Source organism: Myripristis murdjan, chromosome 3 (assembly GCF_902150065.1).
Source record: "Myripristis murdjan chromosome 3, fMyrMur1.1, whole genome shotgun sequence".
NCBI lineage: Eukaryota > Metazoa > Chordata > Actinopteri > Holocentriformes > Holocentridae > Myripristis > Myripristis murdjan.
This window is the reverse complement of record NC_043982.1, coordinates 13905368-13921932: the sequence shown is the minus strand read 5'-3', so window position 1 is coordinate 13921932 and position 16565 is coordinate 13905368. Positions and strand designations below refer to the sequence as shown.

The 16565-nt window shown below is 42.4% G+C and overlaps 1 protein-coding gene across 5 annotated transcripts in view; it reads left to right on the top strand.

Moving 5' to 3' along the window:
- Positions 1–6483: 6483 nt before the first annotated feature.
- The window catches only part of rasa3 (RAS p21 protein activator 3), a 41182-nt gene continuing 31100 nt past the window's right edge, over positions 6484–16565 (top strand). For all 5 annotated transcript variants that reach the window (XR_003928072.1, XM_030048469.1, XM_030048468.1 and 2 more), the window contains exon 1: positions 6484–6703. Coding sequence is in view for 4 of the 5 variants with exons in the window: in XM_030048469.1 (XP_029904329.1) it covers positions 6649–6703 (55 nt within the window). In the remaining variant the exon portion in view is untranslated. The remainder of the gene's footprint in view (positions 6704–16565) is intronic.

Below are 16565 nucleotides of genomic sequence, written 5' to 3'. Positions count from 1 at the left end.
AGAGTACCTTTTAAAGGGGCAGGGTGGCTCTGTTGGACACACACATTGCTGTGTAACCTGGAGCCTTTTGCTCGTTCATAGTCAAACTGTGCGGGCCTGATGGTGTAGCCACCGATCCAGACCTATATTACCTACATCATCTGGATATTCATCTAATGTGGTGGGACACACACCACCTGGGCCAGATGTGTGGTGGTCCTCCTCCACAGTTTTACTTCTTTAAACTACGTAGAATAACTCAGTAGTTTATTGTATCACCTTAGTCAAGACAATTTTATTTTTACAGTTAGTATGAATCTTTTACACCATTAAAACTTCCTAATTAACATTTGGCTTAAATAATGGTGTCTTGGATTTGCGCACCCTACTAAAAAATAATAATGTATTTTTAAGTAAAATGAATACATCGTCAGGTTACCTATCATGTGTACTGTCTCAATAACTACATACTTTAGTAAAAAAAAGAAAGAAATTCCATACTAATCATGCCTGGTGCATGGCGTGGCATTGTCACATAGTCACTGGGAGCTGCCAGCTGAGCATGACCACTTTGTTTTGAACTAATACAGTGGAAAATGTATTAATTCAGTGGACAAGCCCCTCCATGCTGGAGACAAGCATCAAGGGATGAGACAGGTAGTGTCTGTGCTCAAGAAATTCACTGTGCAAGTCACAAGCTTACAGGGTAACATTTAGACATCTGATATCCCTGCTAAAGCGCATTAAAAGTATTGTGTCATCCTCAGACTGTTCACTCAGATCCTCTAGGTAACCCAGTGCCACAGTGAGCACTCACCAGATGGTGCTATAGCACTGTGGGTTGCACTGTGCTGGTCCAAGCTCATTCACAAAAACACCAGTGAAAACAAAATGAAATCAATGAGCTTTGCTTGTTCAGCTCCATCAAATAGATTTGTTGTGCCTGCAATATGAAACAAAATTAGAGACAAGTGAAACAAGGAGCCAAGCGGTAACAGGAGAAGTCATAATTTTCATTAATCCGGTTAGTTTTTTTTTTATTATTATTTTTATACTACCTAACAATCTGAGGCCTTGACAAATGTCGCATGCTTCTTACCATTGATTAGAGCTGATAAAAATCTTGGCACAGGTATACTTGCCCAGAGTTGCTTCCGCCCTTTCATTATCTGGACTATTGATCATACCACATATCGATATCAGTACCTTCATAGAAGCAGTTCTTTTCACATACTTTACCTCTAGACTTCAATTAAGCCCTCCATAAAATATGCATAAAATATAATAGAGGTTTTGTGTTGTTGTTCATTCATGCTCTTCACCTCTCACTTCCCCAGTGTCTCTGGGGAGTAAGTTGTGTTTAATGCACGGTGAATCAAGAGAAAGGGTGGAGAAAGAGGAAATAGTGAAGTATCAGCATGCCTGCCTGCTGCTCAATATTCATCTCTGTTACAACACTGCTACAAGTTCAGTTGCTGTATTGTTTTTATCTTAACAGATGTTTAAGGTAGCATAGCTTGGAAAGACACATAAAGGCGGTTGCAATGTACATTATAAATATTTTTCACACATGGTGACATATATACTGTGTGCTGATATGTTGCTGCAGAAAAGGCACAAATCGGACTTTGATGGATATTCAGTTTTTTCATGTACCAAATCACATGCATTATTTTGAGGTTTGATCCATGGTCTATTCATAGAGATGATTATTTGTCTTTTCCATAATACGGGGATTAAGTTTGCACATGTCAATCACCATCTGTTCAATTCAGTATTCTCCATTGCTGTCTCTTACACACACACACACACACACACAAACAAATACACATGTATGCGCACATACTTGACTGTGTTGCTTGCCATGTCTCTATATGTGCTTATAGTATAAAACAGTACAACAGTAGCAGTAGGGAGGATTGATTATAAGTGTACAGTTATTTTTAGTGTGGTTATGCCCTCACTCCCTATTCTGGTTGTTGGCTTGTGTGCAGTAAAACAGTGATGAGCATCCTTTCACTAATCTGCTTAGAAACAACATCTGTCCTCTCTTCCTGTTTCTGTCAGTGGCTGAGCATTGTCATGCATACGCACACCCTTTATTTTGTGCCGTACTAATCTCTTTTGGACACATATTCAACATCCTTACTCCTTTTGTAGTTGTGACTTTGGACAGATTAAGCTTTCAAATTAAAGAACTTCTCTCTTTCTCCATCTAAACACACACATACACACACGTACACTTGTATACATGCACACACACACACACACACACACACATGCACACACACCCAGCACCGGTTTGTGGTTCACCACAGGGCGTAGGCTCCATAGCTAAACTGAAGTAAATGCTTGTCATAAATGTCTTTAAAGCTTTATTTCCCCATGTGCTGAAACTACAATAACTACCAAATTTCTACTCATCTCTACCCATTTTTGTATTAAGATGAAGAAGCTACTTGAATTGTAACATCTTTGCACCTTAAATTGATAGTGGCAACCAACACTTATAGTTTTGTATTTTTCTGTATCAGCTGGTATTACATTAGCTTTGCTGTTACCAAGTCACTGTTCAAAATACCAGTCTTCTCTATTATCTGTGATGTAATATAATATGACGCAGGTATTATCTATGCAAATAATGTAACTGAAACACAGGGACAGTCCTGTAAACCTTGTTGCTGATATGCACATTATGCACAGATACAATATGCACATTGCTTATCTGTGGAGGCTCTAATTTCACTTGTGGAGGGTGTGACAAGGTGACAGGGGAGATGTGACATTACAGCCTAATTAGATTTAGAGCTGTTCTAAAGGAGTCACAGCTAATCCCAGGGCCTCGACTAGCGGAAGTAGTGCAGCTAACTAGCATTCCTGGTAGGGAAACTGTTCCCTAGTCCCACATCAACGCTGGGTTGGGCTTGGCCAGCTGGGCTTGCAGAGTGTTCCAGACCAGAGTCAGGCTATTTTGAGGAATGTGGTCATACGGCTGGGGTGATCTGAAGACCTGGTCCCAATAGGCTCAAGCGTAGGCTGACGATGACCCTGTGCCTTTTGCCTGAATGGCTCTTAAATCCTGTCCAGACATGCTATCCCTACCGTCACAGTATTACAAGGCCAACTCTTGTCCATTCTTCCATCTGTCAGATTTGGCCCAAGATCAGTGTCAATGAGGAAATAAGGGCCACTTATTCTTTCCACACTACTGGTGTCTTGCTATGTGACTGCCTCTCAGAACACTCTGTCTGAGCTGCATAGCCACCTCTGCCAAGGATGTTAGGTTTTGACCCCTGGTAGTTTTGTTGTTGTTGTTGTTGTTTTGTATGTTCTCCTAAGAGACAAACTTGATTTCATATCCTAAGGGTATGTTTACAGTGTCAAGAGATCAATTCATAGTAAAATATATGTGGTAAGATTGATATATTTGAGTGCAACAGCAGTGTGGGTTTGCATGCTCCATGTGCCCTCTAGTTGAATAGAATCATTTTAATTTATTGTGAACCATAAACATCATGAATGAGAAATATGGAAGGCAGCGAACTTAATTGCTCAGTAGTGCTTTTCTGCCCTTGTGCCAAGGTATATTTGCTGTCTATTTATGGATAAAATGTAGGTCAGCACTGACTTTGTTGTGTTTAGAAACAACTGATGACAAACCAAACCCTTGTTTAGGACTCATTAGTGGCAGTGGTAAAGTTTGTGGGGCTAAGTGAACGCATTGTGCATTTGTAAGTCGCTCACACTCCTGTTACCTTAAGCCACACTAGAATGACTGTGGTTTAGTGTGGCAACTGTCTGGTGATTCACCATTACACAGATTACGATGATACTTTGAAATTAAATGATGAATAGTTCTTGGAATCAGTTGTGCAAGAGCCAACCTAAATTTACATTTTGCCGTGAGACATATAATTGTCAATTATATTTAAATTCTGGTAGTCAAATGAAAAGTTTGGGCTTTGGCTGGAAAGTTTAAAATGTCATTATATTGGATTTTGTCAAGTAGAATGCAGCACAGAAAATGCAGCATGGTCTTGAGACGGGGAGGCAGGGATGCAGGTTTGCAAACATGTCTCTTTTTGTTCTAGGACTGTGCATCACGTCGGTAATAAGAAGTGAATGTAGTCAATACAGCACATCAAGATGCTTCACACCATGGAAAGAGCAGCAGATCATCTCTCCCGCTGGCATCTAATGGCACGAAGATGGTTGAGTACATCTGCTGTTTTGCTGCTTTTTGCATTTACAGACTATTTAATGTTGGCTACAATCAGGGCCAGAGATCAAGGGGATTCACATACATGATGCTTTTTATGGGCCCCACAGAAAGGTTCCCCGCTCCAGTCACTGAATGACCATGGATGTAACGATGTTAACGCTCAGAGAGAGGGGGTATCCATAAAATCTTTGATTATATGACCATAGTGACCTCGCTCTGTCAGTGGCAACAATTATGTTTTCCACACCACTTTACATTATAGGCTAGTTTTTGCCAATCCAGTTTGTGTGCACTGAAAACAGAGTGCAGGCCATCCTCCTCATGAAGTTGGCACCCTGACACTGAGCAGGGTAAGCATAGGAGGGGTGATTAATGCCTCAGGCAAGCAGTGTAGGATAAGCATGGGAAATGTCATTGTTAGGCCATGGTCACACTAGGATACGTCAAGCGTGGTGAACTTTGACACGCAGATTCGTACCAACCAGCAACACAGACAGATGGAAACTGGTGCTTTTATACTGTGTCACTAGTAGTCTACTTGGATGCTACCATTAAGATGTATTACCAAAAATATTATCCCATTGTGCAGTCACCATAGAAAAAACATTTATTTATTTATGTATTTATTTATTTATTTATTTTATAATAAAATGAGCATTATTCATGGTAAACTGACCCACTCAACCTCTCCCTGGCCTCATGAACACATTTTGTATAAGACTTTTTGCTAATTATTGTTTATTGTGTGGCATTTTTGATATACTCTCCAGAAAAACATAGGATAAGAAATATCCATGCACCTATCATCTGACACTACCCAGTTCAGTCTCGCAGGTCTATCCAAATGGAAGGGATATCTGAATAAATGATCATCTTAAGTTAAAATGACATTTAGATGTTAAAAAACTGATACCATGAATGCTCTTCATTCATGGAACCAATAGACCCAATAAAAGCTGTGCTTGATCTTCTATCTTTTGAATGTTGAGTAAAAATAATACTTTGCTGACATCACATGTATATAATGATACCACAGTTTGTCATTAGAAGTGAACTTGGGGATTCACAGCGTGAGAAACAGGATGTGTGGCACGAGTGCATGTGGGAGGGTGCATTTGCCTCATGCCCAATGTGAGAGTGATGGCACCTCTGTTATTAATGCCATTTTTTCCACTAGCCTACATGGTACCAGCTCTGCTCACCTGTACTCTACTCAAATCTACACACTTCACTTTTATGGATTTTGTTTCCCCCTGCAGATAGTACAGGGGGAAACAAAATCTATCCACAGCAAGGCCCCACCAGTTGCTTTTGGGCATGTTGAGTAGTTTTTCTTCACTTTTCTGCCCGCCCGATGAAATGGTTGCTTCACATGAAGAAAATTACTGTTTTGTTTGTTTGTTTGTTTGTTTTGTTTTTTACGTGGATAGTTTATCAGCTATAATACAAGTTTGACAAGTACTGCTTTGGCATTTCCTGGTTGTACACAGACAATATCTGCCACAATTTACCATGCATAGCCCATGGTGGCAGTGCTATGTGGGGGAAACAAGTTTAAATGTAGTCAGCTACAGTTGAGAATAAACATCTCTCAGCAGACTAAAGAAATTATTTGCTGGGCACAGCCGTAAACTGCACATTTTTACAGAGAACATACATTCCAAAAGCTGTAGCCATTTAGAATGGAATTGACCGGTGACTGTGACAAACAGGAGCAAAAAGGATATGAAAACATTTGTTTCACATCAAGTCCTATCTTTATATGTTACAAAATAAAACATTTCCATAAAGTACCTCATGCTGGAGAAGCTGTGCGTGACTGAACATCCCCTAACCTTAACCTTCATGGTGAGCAATAAAGTCTCCCCCATAAAAAAGGCTTAAAAGTGGAAAATGTGAGAAATCTTAGGATCACCTAAATCTGAATTTTCAAAAATACCCCTCTCCTTCTTTATAAAAAGCTATATCAAATACAGTTACACAAATGCACTGCCCAATGCATTTGACTGAACATGTTTAAAAATTACTACAGCTTGAGGAGGGGGTAAGTGACAGCTACCTTCCACCTATATTCTAATCACACTTTAAATGCTCACTGTTTTAACCCATTTTCAAGTGATTCCTGCAGAACATGATTATGTCTCCAACAAGGCCGCTTCTCCTCCCTCTCGGGCTTCTCAGTGGCATTAATCGACCCCCCACGCTTTGTAGATGGGTGGCGTTGAGCGGAGCCACGCCTCCGCTGGCACTGCTGCGCGACTTGGAGCTGCCTGTCTGCCTGAGCCCAGCCAGCCTGCAGCAGTGGTCGGGACGGAGAATGGTCGCTGTCCGGAAAGCCTAGATGTTCAAAACCCCTGGAATAGCCGTGCGCTGGAGAGGCCAGACCCGTTCACCGTGGAGGATCGTCTTTATTTACTAGTCTGAAGAGAAGGAGCCACGGTGCAAGCATGGCAGTAGAAGAGGAAGGTCTCCGGGTTTTCCAGAGCGTTAAAATAAAAATAGGTAAGTAAATTCCCTACCCCCCCCAGTCTGAGCGCCTCGATGGATGGCTTTACATTAACGGGCCAAGCAGGCATCGGGGGCTGCGGACGGGGATCTGTCTTCATCTGGCAGTGTTGTAATTCAAATCACACGCTTCTTTCTTAGCGGAAAGACCAAAAATGTCAATTGAAAAAATGTATATAGGCTGTTCAAAGCCTGTTAAAATGTGGGGGCTAAACAGCTGGCGTAAGGATACAAATGATATGTGGTAGGAGGTTACATTGTTGAAGAGCTGTCTGAGCTGAATGGGTCGGATATTAAGGAAGATGAGAGAGCTACAGCTGCAAATTCACACCGTTCCTCTGAGCACTTTGTTCAGATTGAATAAACCCCTACACCTTGTTTTACTGAGGACATCCACACGTCCATTCATGCTATTGCACCTCCTCCTCCTCCTCCTCCTCCCCCCCACAAACAGCGACGCTTGATGTTGCTCTATGTAGCTATTGATGCTTACTTCTAATTTGCATACAGGCATATTTAGACATGTGTTCTCCGATATGCATCTTTGGTTTGAAGGGGCATGCGGTGCATGTTATCTGAATAGAGCCATGACTAGGCTGAGTGCCCATTGCCTGTGTGCAGTGTGTGCTTTACTGGAATTTGATATGCATTTGCGGAGCCAGAGGTCAGTTTTTAGGCCATTCGGAAAATATGAATTGCACTTACTATAGTCTCTTGCACTAGGACTTCATTTCCTTAGTGCGACTGATCCCACAGCTGAAATTTACAGGGATACAATACGAACATAAGAAAACAACAAAAAGTCCCAGTAGGAGTATTATAGGAATTTTATAGTGATACCATAGAAAACACAAATACCACAAAGTATGTTAAGGTCACAGTAATATTATTATTAAGTGATGTAGTCAGTTCTTCTGGGAAATACATGACAGTTTAATGGCGATTTAGCTGGGCGAAATAGTCTGAAATGCCTTCGCTATATATTATCCATGCTGCTTGTTTATCATGAAAACAGCCAAGGGCACAATCATTTTCACAATCATTTGAGTGCCCTATTATCCTGGGCCAATATGGGATGTTTGGGCACCCTCTTCTCTCTCTTTCATTTCCCTGACATCTGGCACGCTTTTCACCCTGACTGTGCAGTCAGGATTATTTTGACTCCAAACATGCGACAAAAGGGGTAAGCAGAACACAAAAGTGACCAAAAAACCCACCCATACAAGCTGTGGTGTGTGTGGTGATGCCAGCCAGACTTAACACTGAAACACACCAGAAGCCAGATAACCATCGGCCCCTGCTCTATTCAACTGATAACACCATAAGCTATATTTTGTAAGCTCCTTACCTGCCTGTTTAAGTTGGTTACAGTGTCACTGGAAGACAGCTAATGGTCCTAACAGGGAAAGGAGAGCAGGAGCATGACCGGAGCTGACTTGACTTTATCAAATTGACTGACCCCAGGGAGATGTTTGCTTCCAAATCTGTCCCTCCAGAAAGACTTATGCTATTTCAGTCAGGGAGCCTCTGTCGTTTACTGCCCCTCCTGATAGACAGTTCACTCAGCCAACAGTTTGTAGTTCCTGTAATTAAAAACTACATTAGTCGAAAATCTTCCACATGCCTCCAAATTGCATTTTTTTTACCCCTTAGATACAAAGCTAAATGGTTATTTAACCTGCCAGTACTGCAGTGTGTTATTTTGTTATCAGGGAAAAAAATGATTTTTGTGAGTAATATTTATAATTTTGTTATTGACAGTTAATTTCACTGTATTGGTAATCTTGTAATTGTGTTTAATGGTCCTTGCCCTCTTCTCTTTATCACTCACTGTCTCTGAGTTTCTGATTTTTGTTTGTTTTTTGGTGAATGTATGCCTTACAACACAAGTATATAGATTATTATACATTGTTTGTAACATTATTTATCTCAGTCCCAAGCTATTTATGTAGTCATGAAGAATATTCAACCTGTCATCACATTGTGGACCAGCTTTGGACTTTTCTAAGTTCCAAGATTTCCTCTGTCTTACTGCCCAGGGTTGACAGTAGTGTTTACGCTGCCCAGTTTCCTAGCAGCAGTGGCACCAATAGCAGCCATATTCGCTGTCAGTCTGATCCCATGTCAGTTCTCTGCTCCCAGTAGTGTCTGTGTAACCCTTGCATCACACTGTTTTCATCAAAGTCAGAACTGGAGGTTGTCCTTTGGCATGAGACAGAGGTTGGCAGATGGCTCGCTGTTGAAAATCTGCCACATATTTTTAGGAGGAAGAGGACTTTTTATTGTTGTGCTCCGCCTCACGATGGCTCTCCTCAGTTTCCTGAAGGAGCACATGCATTTCGGAAACTGAACAGGGCTACTGGGCCTGAGTCTGTACTGTCCGGGGAACACAGGAAACAGGAAACTACCCCCAATTCACTTCCTGATTGGCTGGAATAGACTACAAAAGAATTGTGTTTTTTCCTGCATGGCAACAAGCTAATACAAACCAGATGTACAGAGACGGAGAAAGAGAGAGACAGAGGTAGTATCTCCCAAACACAGAAGCAGGCTGTGGCTCATCTGTCAGTGAATCTGTGTGTCTTTCAGTGCTCAGGGAGAAGGGGAGATCCTCAGTGGCACAGCTGGGGCCGGGGACTGTCCACTAGATGAACAAAAATGCACCTTTGCTGGAACATCAGAGTCCGAGAGAGGAGAGGCTGAAGTTGTGTAAAAGACACATCAAAACATGTCTTGTCGCAAAACCCAAAATTACATGTTGCATTACAATGGATGTATTTTGCAGTCTCACAATACATAGACGTATCTCTGGAACAGTGAAATCTGATCTTTTAGAGACACAACATTGTTATTGATAGCCCATAAGCAATTAATAATGAAGTTTTGTTGCACAGAGGGTGTCTCTGTTTGTTTAGAGTTATTTGTTATGCCAGGGCATGTATGAAGCATGAAGCTATGGGACCGGATACAGATTCCCATGAGTACGGCACCCTGTCATCAGCCCTTTGAGTCACTGATTGAGTCACTCCTTACAGGCCTGTAAGCTCCTTGTCCTGTATTGCTGAGGCTTTATGGGGTAAACATAGCGGTTTGTTATTACCACTTTATCGTGTAATTACAATAAAAAAACGTTATTTGGGGTGTGGCGAAAATACTGTACACCCCTGAGAGGACCATTGTGGAGGAAAGACTTGAGTAAATGTAGAACAAGGGGTACAGTGCTGCAGGATGGAGGTATGTAGACAGCACAAACGACCGGAAAACAGCAGTGTGAGGCTGAATTCATTCAGCCCACATTGGATGACTCAGGCCAGGGTGAGCTGGGGCCGCCCAGGAGAGAAAAGTTGGTTTCCAGTGACAGAGGCCCCCCTTTCCCTGGCAGCTGGCCAGCAGAGGTTCCCAAACTTCCTCCTGTCCAGACTGAATAGGAGACACGGAGCAAGGGGAGAAGGAAAGGCGAGGGGTGAAGGGAGAGGAGGAATGTTTTAGAGACTTTTCATGTTTATGGAAGACTCCCACTCCTCTATCAGTGGAGTGTTGCACACCAAAAAAAAAAACAACGTTAACTGCACATGGAGCTATGGCTTTTTTCCTGTTCACGGCTGGTGGGGAAATAACTTGCCTGCAGGAAGATGCAGTATATGCATGTATATGATATATGTTGGGTTTCTCCTAGAAGGCCAGTTCTCTGGGAAGCAGTTTGCTGTAAACATGTTTGTTGACTGTTTAGACGGAGACTGTGTTTCGGTCCAGGCAGGTTTAGGCTGGTGGAATAATCCGGGTTGGGTACAGCAGCCCTGTTTGCACCCTGTAATGTACCCTCTGCAAGAACACAGTACTAGGAACAGTAGGGAAGTATGGCCACAGGCCCGGCATGCAGGGTAAATAGGGGGTAAATAAAGTGCCGGAGAGCTAGCCCAGATGCCCATGCCACTCCTTCGGGGTGTCCTTCAGACGCCCCGCAGGAGAAGTCAACCTAACCCCTCCCTGTGATGACCTCTACCTGCGCACAATGACATAACCATTAAAACGCTGACCATTATGCAAAGTTGCAGTCAAGAGAAACTACAGTATGAAGTGTCAGAAGCAGTAAGGACAGTTGTTATACGGTGGAGGAGTTGTGTAAAACCAAATCACTTGCACAGAAACTGATTCAAAAGTAATGTAACAACTGGCTACACACACACACACACACACACACACACACACACACACGCACGCACGCACACACACACACACACACACACACACACACACACGCACACACACATAGATTAAATCAGGTTTTGCAACAGTGGCTGTCTCCCTCGGCAGCGCTGGCAATGTCAGCTTGCCTCATGCAAACTCTTGCGCCCAAGTCACTCTCCCCTTCCTGTGCTTGCAAAAGATAGCATATCTACTTGGCATTGTGTACGCTCAGGCTGTTTGTGGTTGTGTATGGGTGGCGGTGGTGGTGGTAGTGGACGTGAGGGTGGTTGCTGTCCTGAATTCACATCTTTCACATTTTTTTGTGTAAAAGTGAGAAAAGCACAGGCTATTCTAGGCATTATGTAAATAGACAGGTGAGCTACAGGGAGTGACAGGGTGACACTGTGTTCCTGATCAGGGCTTGCAAGGCCTTATGAAGCTGTGAAACCCACTCTCACCGCTGACCTCTTCCCAGCTTAGTGCCTCTAACTAGAGTTACAATACCATGACCATACTAGTTTGAAACATTATCCTCCTGAATGGACATACCTGGTTGTTGACTCTGATTTCTTCTGTTAGTGTGTGAGTTGGTTCAAAAGACCGATTTTGTTACACCATGTGCATTTGCAAAGATGTCTGTCTGCTCTTGTGTGTGTGTGTTCGCATGTGTGTGTTTTTGGTTTATGCAGTTTTCCATTGAGACTGAAGTTTCGGTGTGAACATTAGCCCTGGGCCGTGGAGGGTAGAGAGTGAGTTTGATCAGTAACTGAACACTGGTTTATCACCGGGACTAAAGGACTGTGGCACACACTGCACCGCCGGTCTGTAATGGTAAACCTCTTTTTCACGCCGTCTCTGTTTATGCCGGTCCAACAACTGTTGTGGAGGTGCAGACTCTCCAGTACAGTGCAGCTCAGCTGGCCTCACTGAGGTTTCATTAAACAATGTCAACAATTTGTGGTCAGCAGCATTGCATTCAACACCATAGTCAGAGTCACTCAGCAATCTGCGGCCAACTGGAGCTATATGCTACCACTACTGAGATGAAACGATTAGTCGATTAATATTTTTAGTAGTTTATCCATTAAAAATCTCAAACGTTTGCTGATTACAGTTTCACAAAGATCACCACTTTGCTAAGATTTGCTCACTTTTCTACGTTCATATCAATATAAAATTAATACTTTGGGTTTATTGTTTTTTTTTTTTTTTTTTTGGTTGCTTGTCAGATTAAGAAAGTGGTTTTAGGACATTACTTTAAGTCCTAGTGACTCCTTATGAGCATTTGTCATAATTTATTGCCATTTTATAGACTGAATGATTATCAAAAAAAGGGAAAATAGATAAATTGACAGGGAAAAATATTATTAGTTGCAGTCGTGCAATGAACTAGACTGTTTTTTAAATCAAGAGACATCAAATGTGATGAAACTGAGTGGTGTTTCTATAGTGTTTTCTGTGTTGTGTTTGATATATTCAGTGTTTCAATGAGTACTAGGCCTACTGCAACGACTATTGCTGCTATTGCCAATATCTGGCACACCCAAGCGTAGGTGTGTGTTTTTCGATAGTCATTAGAGGAAGCATAACTATGACACTATGTTTTGATACATCAAAGGAACTGCTGCTTTTACCAATTTCACTCTGCCTGTACTCTTTCTCACTTCTCACGCCCTCTTGCTCTCTCTCTCTCTCTCTCTCTCTCTCTCTCTCTCTCTCTCTCTCTCTCTCTCTCTCTCTCTCTCTGTGTGTGTGTCTCTCCCTCTCTGTGTCTTACATATACACACACTCCACACACACTTTCAGGGGTAAATGGGTTGTTCACTGCCGTTAAACTGCATCTTGGATCCAGTTGAAATTCCTTTCTCCTCATCTCATTTCCTGTTGTAGCTTTCTCCAAAGCTAACTGCTCTCCAGTTTTCTATCTGGCTGACTCTCCCTCTCTCCTTCCCTCTCCCTCTCCCCCTCTCCACCTCTCCCTCTCTCTCTCTCTCTCTCTCTCTTTCTCTCTCTCTCTCTCTCTCATGTCTTTGTCACACTCTCCTCTTTTTCTTCTCTTTCCTTCTCCCTCTCTCTGTTCACCCCCCCTCTTCCCTCTCTCTGCATATTACTCCCCCCTCACCCTGACTCAGTGACTGCACTGCTTGTGTTTTTCTCAGTGACGTCCCCTTTCCTCAGCCTGTGTTTCCCAGGCTTGGTAGGGGAGCAAAGTTGGTCTGCACACAGTCACTGGAACGGGTTTATGCCTGTGTGTTAGCTTCAGAGAGGGTTAGAATAACTAATTGAGTGTGTCTCTCTGTATTTGTAACTGTACACAAGAGCAGCTGCCTGAACTGGAAATGGTCAACATCCAGTAAGAGGAAGAGGAACAACACATTCAGTGCATCCATTACTTCATTGGCTCGTACTTCTGCATTAGTTTTTGCTTGGAATGCCTAATTTTGTCTGCATGTGATATTCTCTCATTCCTTCAGCGTCCCTCCCAACGTTCTTTCACTTTCCTCAGCTGGAATGAGGCTGGAGTCCACCTTTTGATGTGTTGATTCACTCCCGTTCACTCTCACTGTTTTGGGGGGTCTTCCTCTCTTCATTTGTTTTCTGTGATTCTGTTCACCAGCCCCACATTGTGTGTGTGTGTGTGTGTGTGTGTGTGTGTGTGTGTGTGTGTGTGTGTGTGTGCACGTGTAGCTACAAGGCTGTATGGGCGCATACATGCAAGCGTGTTTCTGCAATGTGTGTTTTCCTCAGATACTAGGGCAGGATATTCTCCAAGGGCAGCAACAGTGATGATTCTCATTTGATGAAAAGAGAAAGCTGCTGTTGTTGTTGTTTTTATTTTCTGCTTATCTTGAATCTTGAGGAGAGAAACAACGCAATGAGTCACACCCCCTGGAGAAAGAAAGGAGAGAGAGAGAGAGAGGGAGAGGGAACTAACCAGATAGAGTAAAGTGAAGGGAAAACAGGTAAAAGAATCTGAAAAAGAAAAAAGAAAGAGATGTTGCGAAATAGCGTGGGGACAACAGAGTGAAATCAGAGAAGAGGCAAAGAGAGAACTGCATAGATGAACAAGAGGCACATACAGAGAGAAAAGGGAAGGAGAAACATGAAGCAAGATAAAAAGGAAACGAGAGAATAAGAGAGAGAGAAAAGGACTGCCTGGGATAGAGGATTAGAACTGGATTTATAATGAAGTCTAATCTAATGCATCTGAATGGCAGGTTACTGGAGAGGCTTATCCTTCCTTTTGTAACTTAAACTCTTCATCACACACGCAAAACATGCACTCGTGTATTTAGCGTTGTGGTGAACATCCTCTCAGACTGACTAACAGTGTAGTGGCTGCTGCTTATCCCCCCCCCCCCCCACCCCCCTTTCTGCCAAACAGGAAGTTTCAAATTCTCGTTCTGGGCTGATGCTGTTTAAACATGTTGGCTCTGTGCCAAGTGTAAGGAAACTTCCGATTTAGGTGACATTTCTAGACAGGAACTAGAAAATTTCAGGTGGCAGGACTGTCTCATTCAAGTAGTGCACACAGGAAGCCTGGTTTTAAGGCACTTTTTCTCGGCCGATTTTGAAGAAAGCATATACGGTAGTTAGGCGGAATAGCCCATATTTCCTGGCAGTGTCAACTATGAAGTAGAGGACTGAAATTTTTTCGCATAATTTCAGTCCAGTCAGTTGTTCCTGAATATTAGTTTTACCCATCAAACAGACCATAGTGTTACTACAGATACTTGTTAGTTAGTTGTTAATGTAAAGGCTTGATTATCATGGAAACTGGTGTCACTGTGCTATGTAGAACTCTATACATGTCACATGACATTTCCCTTTAGGGCTGTCTCTTACCGAAGATACTGGATAGCTAAAGGAAGACGATTCATTCTCATTGGCGCCAGTGGTAAGAAATGGAATACACTTCCTGTCTCCGAGGTGGACACGGTCCTTCCCACTCCTCCCTCTGCCTAGCAACAGCCAGGAGCACCAACAGCTAGGGCCAGATGCAGGGCACTTCCTGTTTTACGTTTTCTTGTACAATGTTGGCATTTTTTTTTTTTTTTTTTTTCGTATGAGTGTGTGTGGCGGTGGGTCCTTTTACAAGTGCAAGCAAATTATGCATGAATTGTGTGGAGCTGTTTGTGGATCTCCATTAGCTCTCCTATTCGCCAGAGATTTGATGTCAAAGAGAGACTTGACCCCTAAATGTTTTTTTGTGTTTAAATGTTTAGGTGTGAAGTCCATAGCATCATTTTGAAACCGATACCAGGGCTAGTGTTTAACAGTCTCAACTTGATGCTTCACTCTGTAGCTCAGTGTTTTTTCTCTAATGTAGCCGTAGCCTGTATTTTTGAATATTGAAAACACAGTCTAATAGTTGCAGTCATGCTTACAGGACTGTAAAAGCACAATGAAAGCACATAATCACACCATTGAGGCAGGACATTTCATACAGGTCCTTGAATTTGAAATGACCACTTTGCTGAAGTACTGATTTCTACATTAAGGCTACAAGACAGTTTTGCTCTTGTAACTCGGTTCTCTAATGTTTCCATTTACTTGTTAATGTTTATACAAAGTTAGCACAAAAGGTAGCGTGTCATGCTTAACAAACATACAGACACACTGAGCTGAGAAAGCTTTAATAATCCCATGATGTTTTGGTTCCTTGGGCGACTTGGACGGTGCAATCCAATCAAGAGACCTCGCAGGTCATGAATGAGAGTGAGAGGAAAATAGAAAGGTGAGTAGGGCGGCGTGGGGCGAAAGGGAAGGATTAAGGAGTCAAATGAGGGAGAAAGCATGAGGGAAGCTGGGGAGAGGAGTGAGATATAATAACAGAGGGAAGAGAAGGGATAGAGGAAGAGACATGACTTCCAGACTTCCAGGTCCCTGCATACCTGTCGCTGTTAACCCCTGATCTGCAGGGGATTGACGTCAGTGCTCTGTTCCCATGTAAACACAACCACAGTTGCATTCATTGAAAACAAACTAGACATGTGCCTCAGTCCACAGCTAAGGTGTCTTTTTTTCATTTGTGAATGAACGTTGCATTATGAATGATTGTGCAGTGCTCCACATGCAGCATAGTGCTATGAATCAGCTTCTGTGCTAGCTGCCTAGTGGTTATAAAAATATCATTGCATTTAATCCACTAATTGGCATACACTCACCTCTGTTTTGTCATAGTGCAGCTTGATGTTTCTGCTCTATGCAGTGTGATTGAGCACTGATTCAGATTTTCTGGGGACAAGTCTGATGGAAATGATTCATTTTCTAACCAGAGCACATCATGTAAACATACACGGCATGCAAGAACAGTAAAATACCAGTATAGCACAGTTTAACAGGTTGCTCTTATGGCTGGATGACAAAACTTGCCCTTGTGTAGATAAATTGTAGGTTTTATCCAAACATTGTAATTATGTGTTAGTCTACTTACTCACCCATTTCCACTGGTAGCACAAGTGTTTCCTTGCAGCAGCATCTGTCCTCTCAGCTCTCCAATATGTTAAACTGTCTGTAATTTACGATCATAGACTAGGATGTTTATTCAGTGTCACAAATGAACTGTCAATTCTGGATGGACGGCATGCTTACCCTACTGATTTTCTGCTAATTAATTCTTAAACTTAATTTTTCTGCTTACAAATTGAATTGTAAAGTGGTTTCCCGA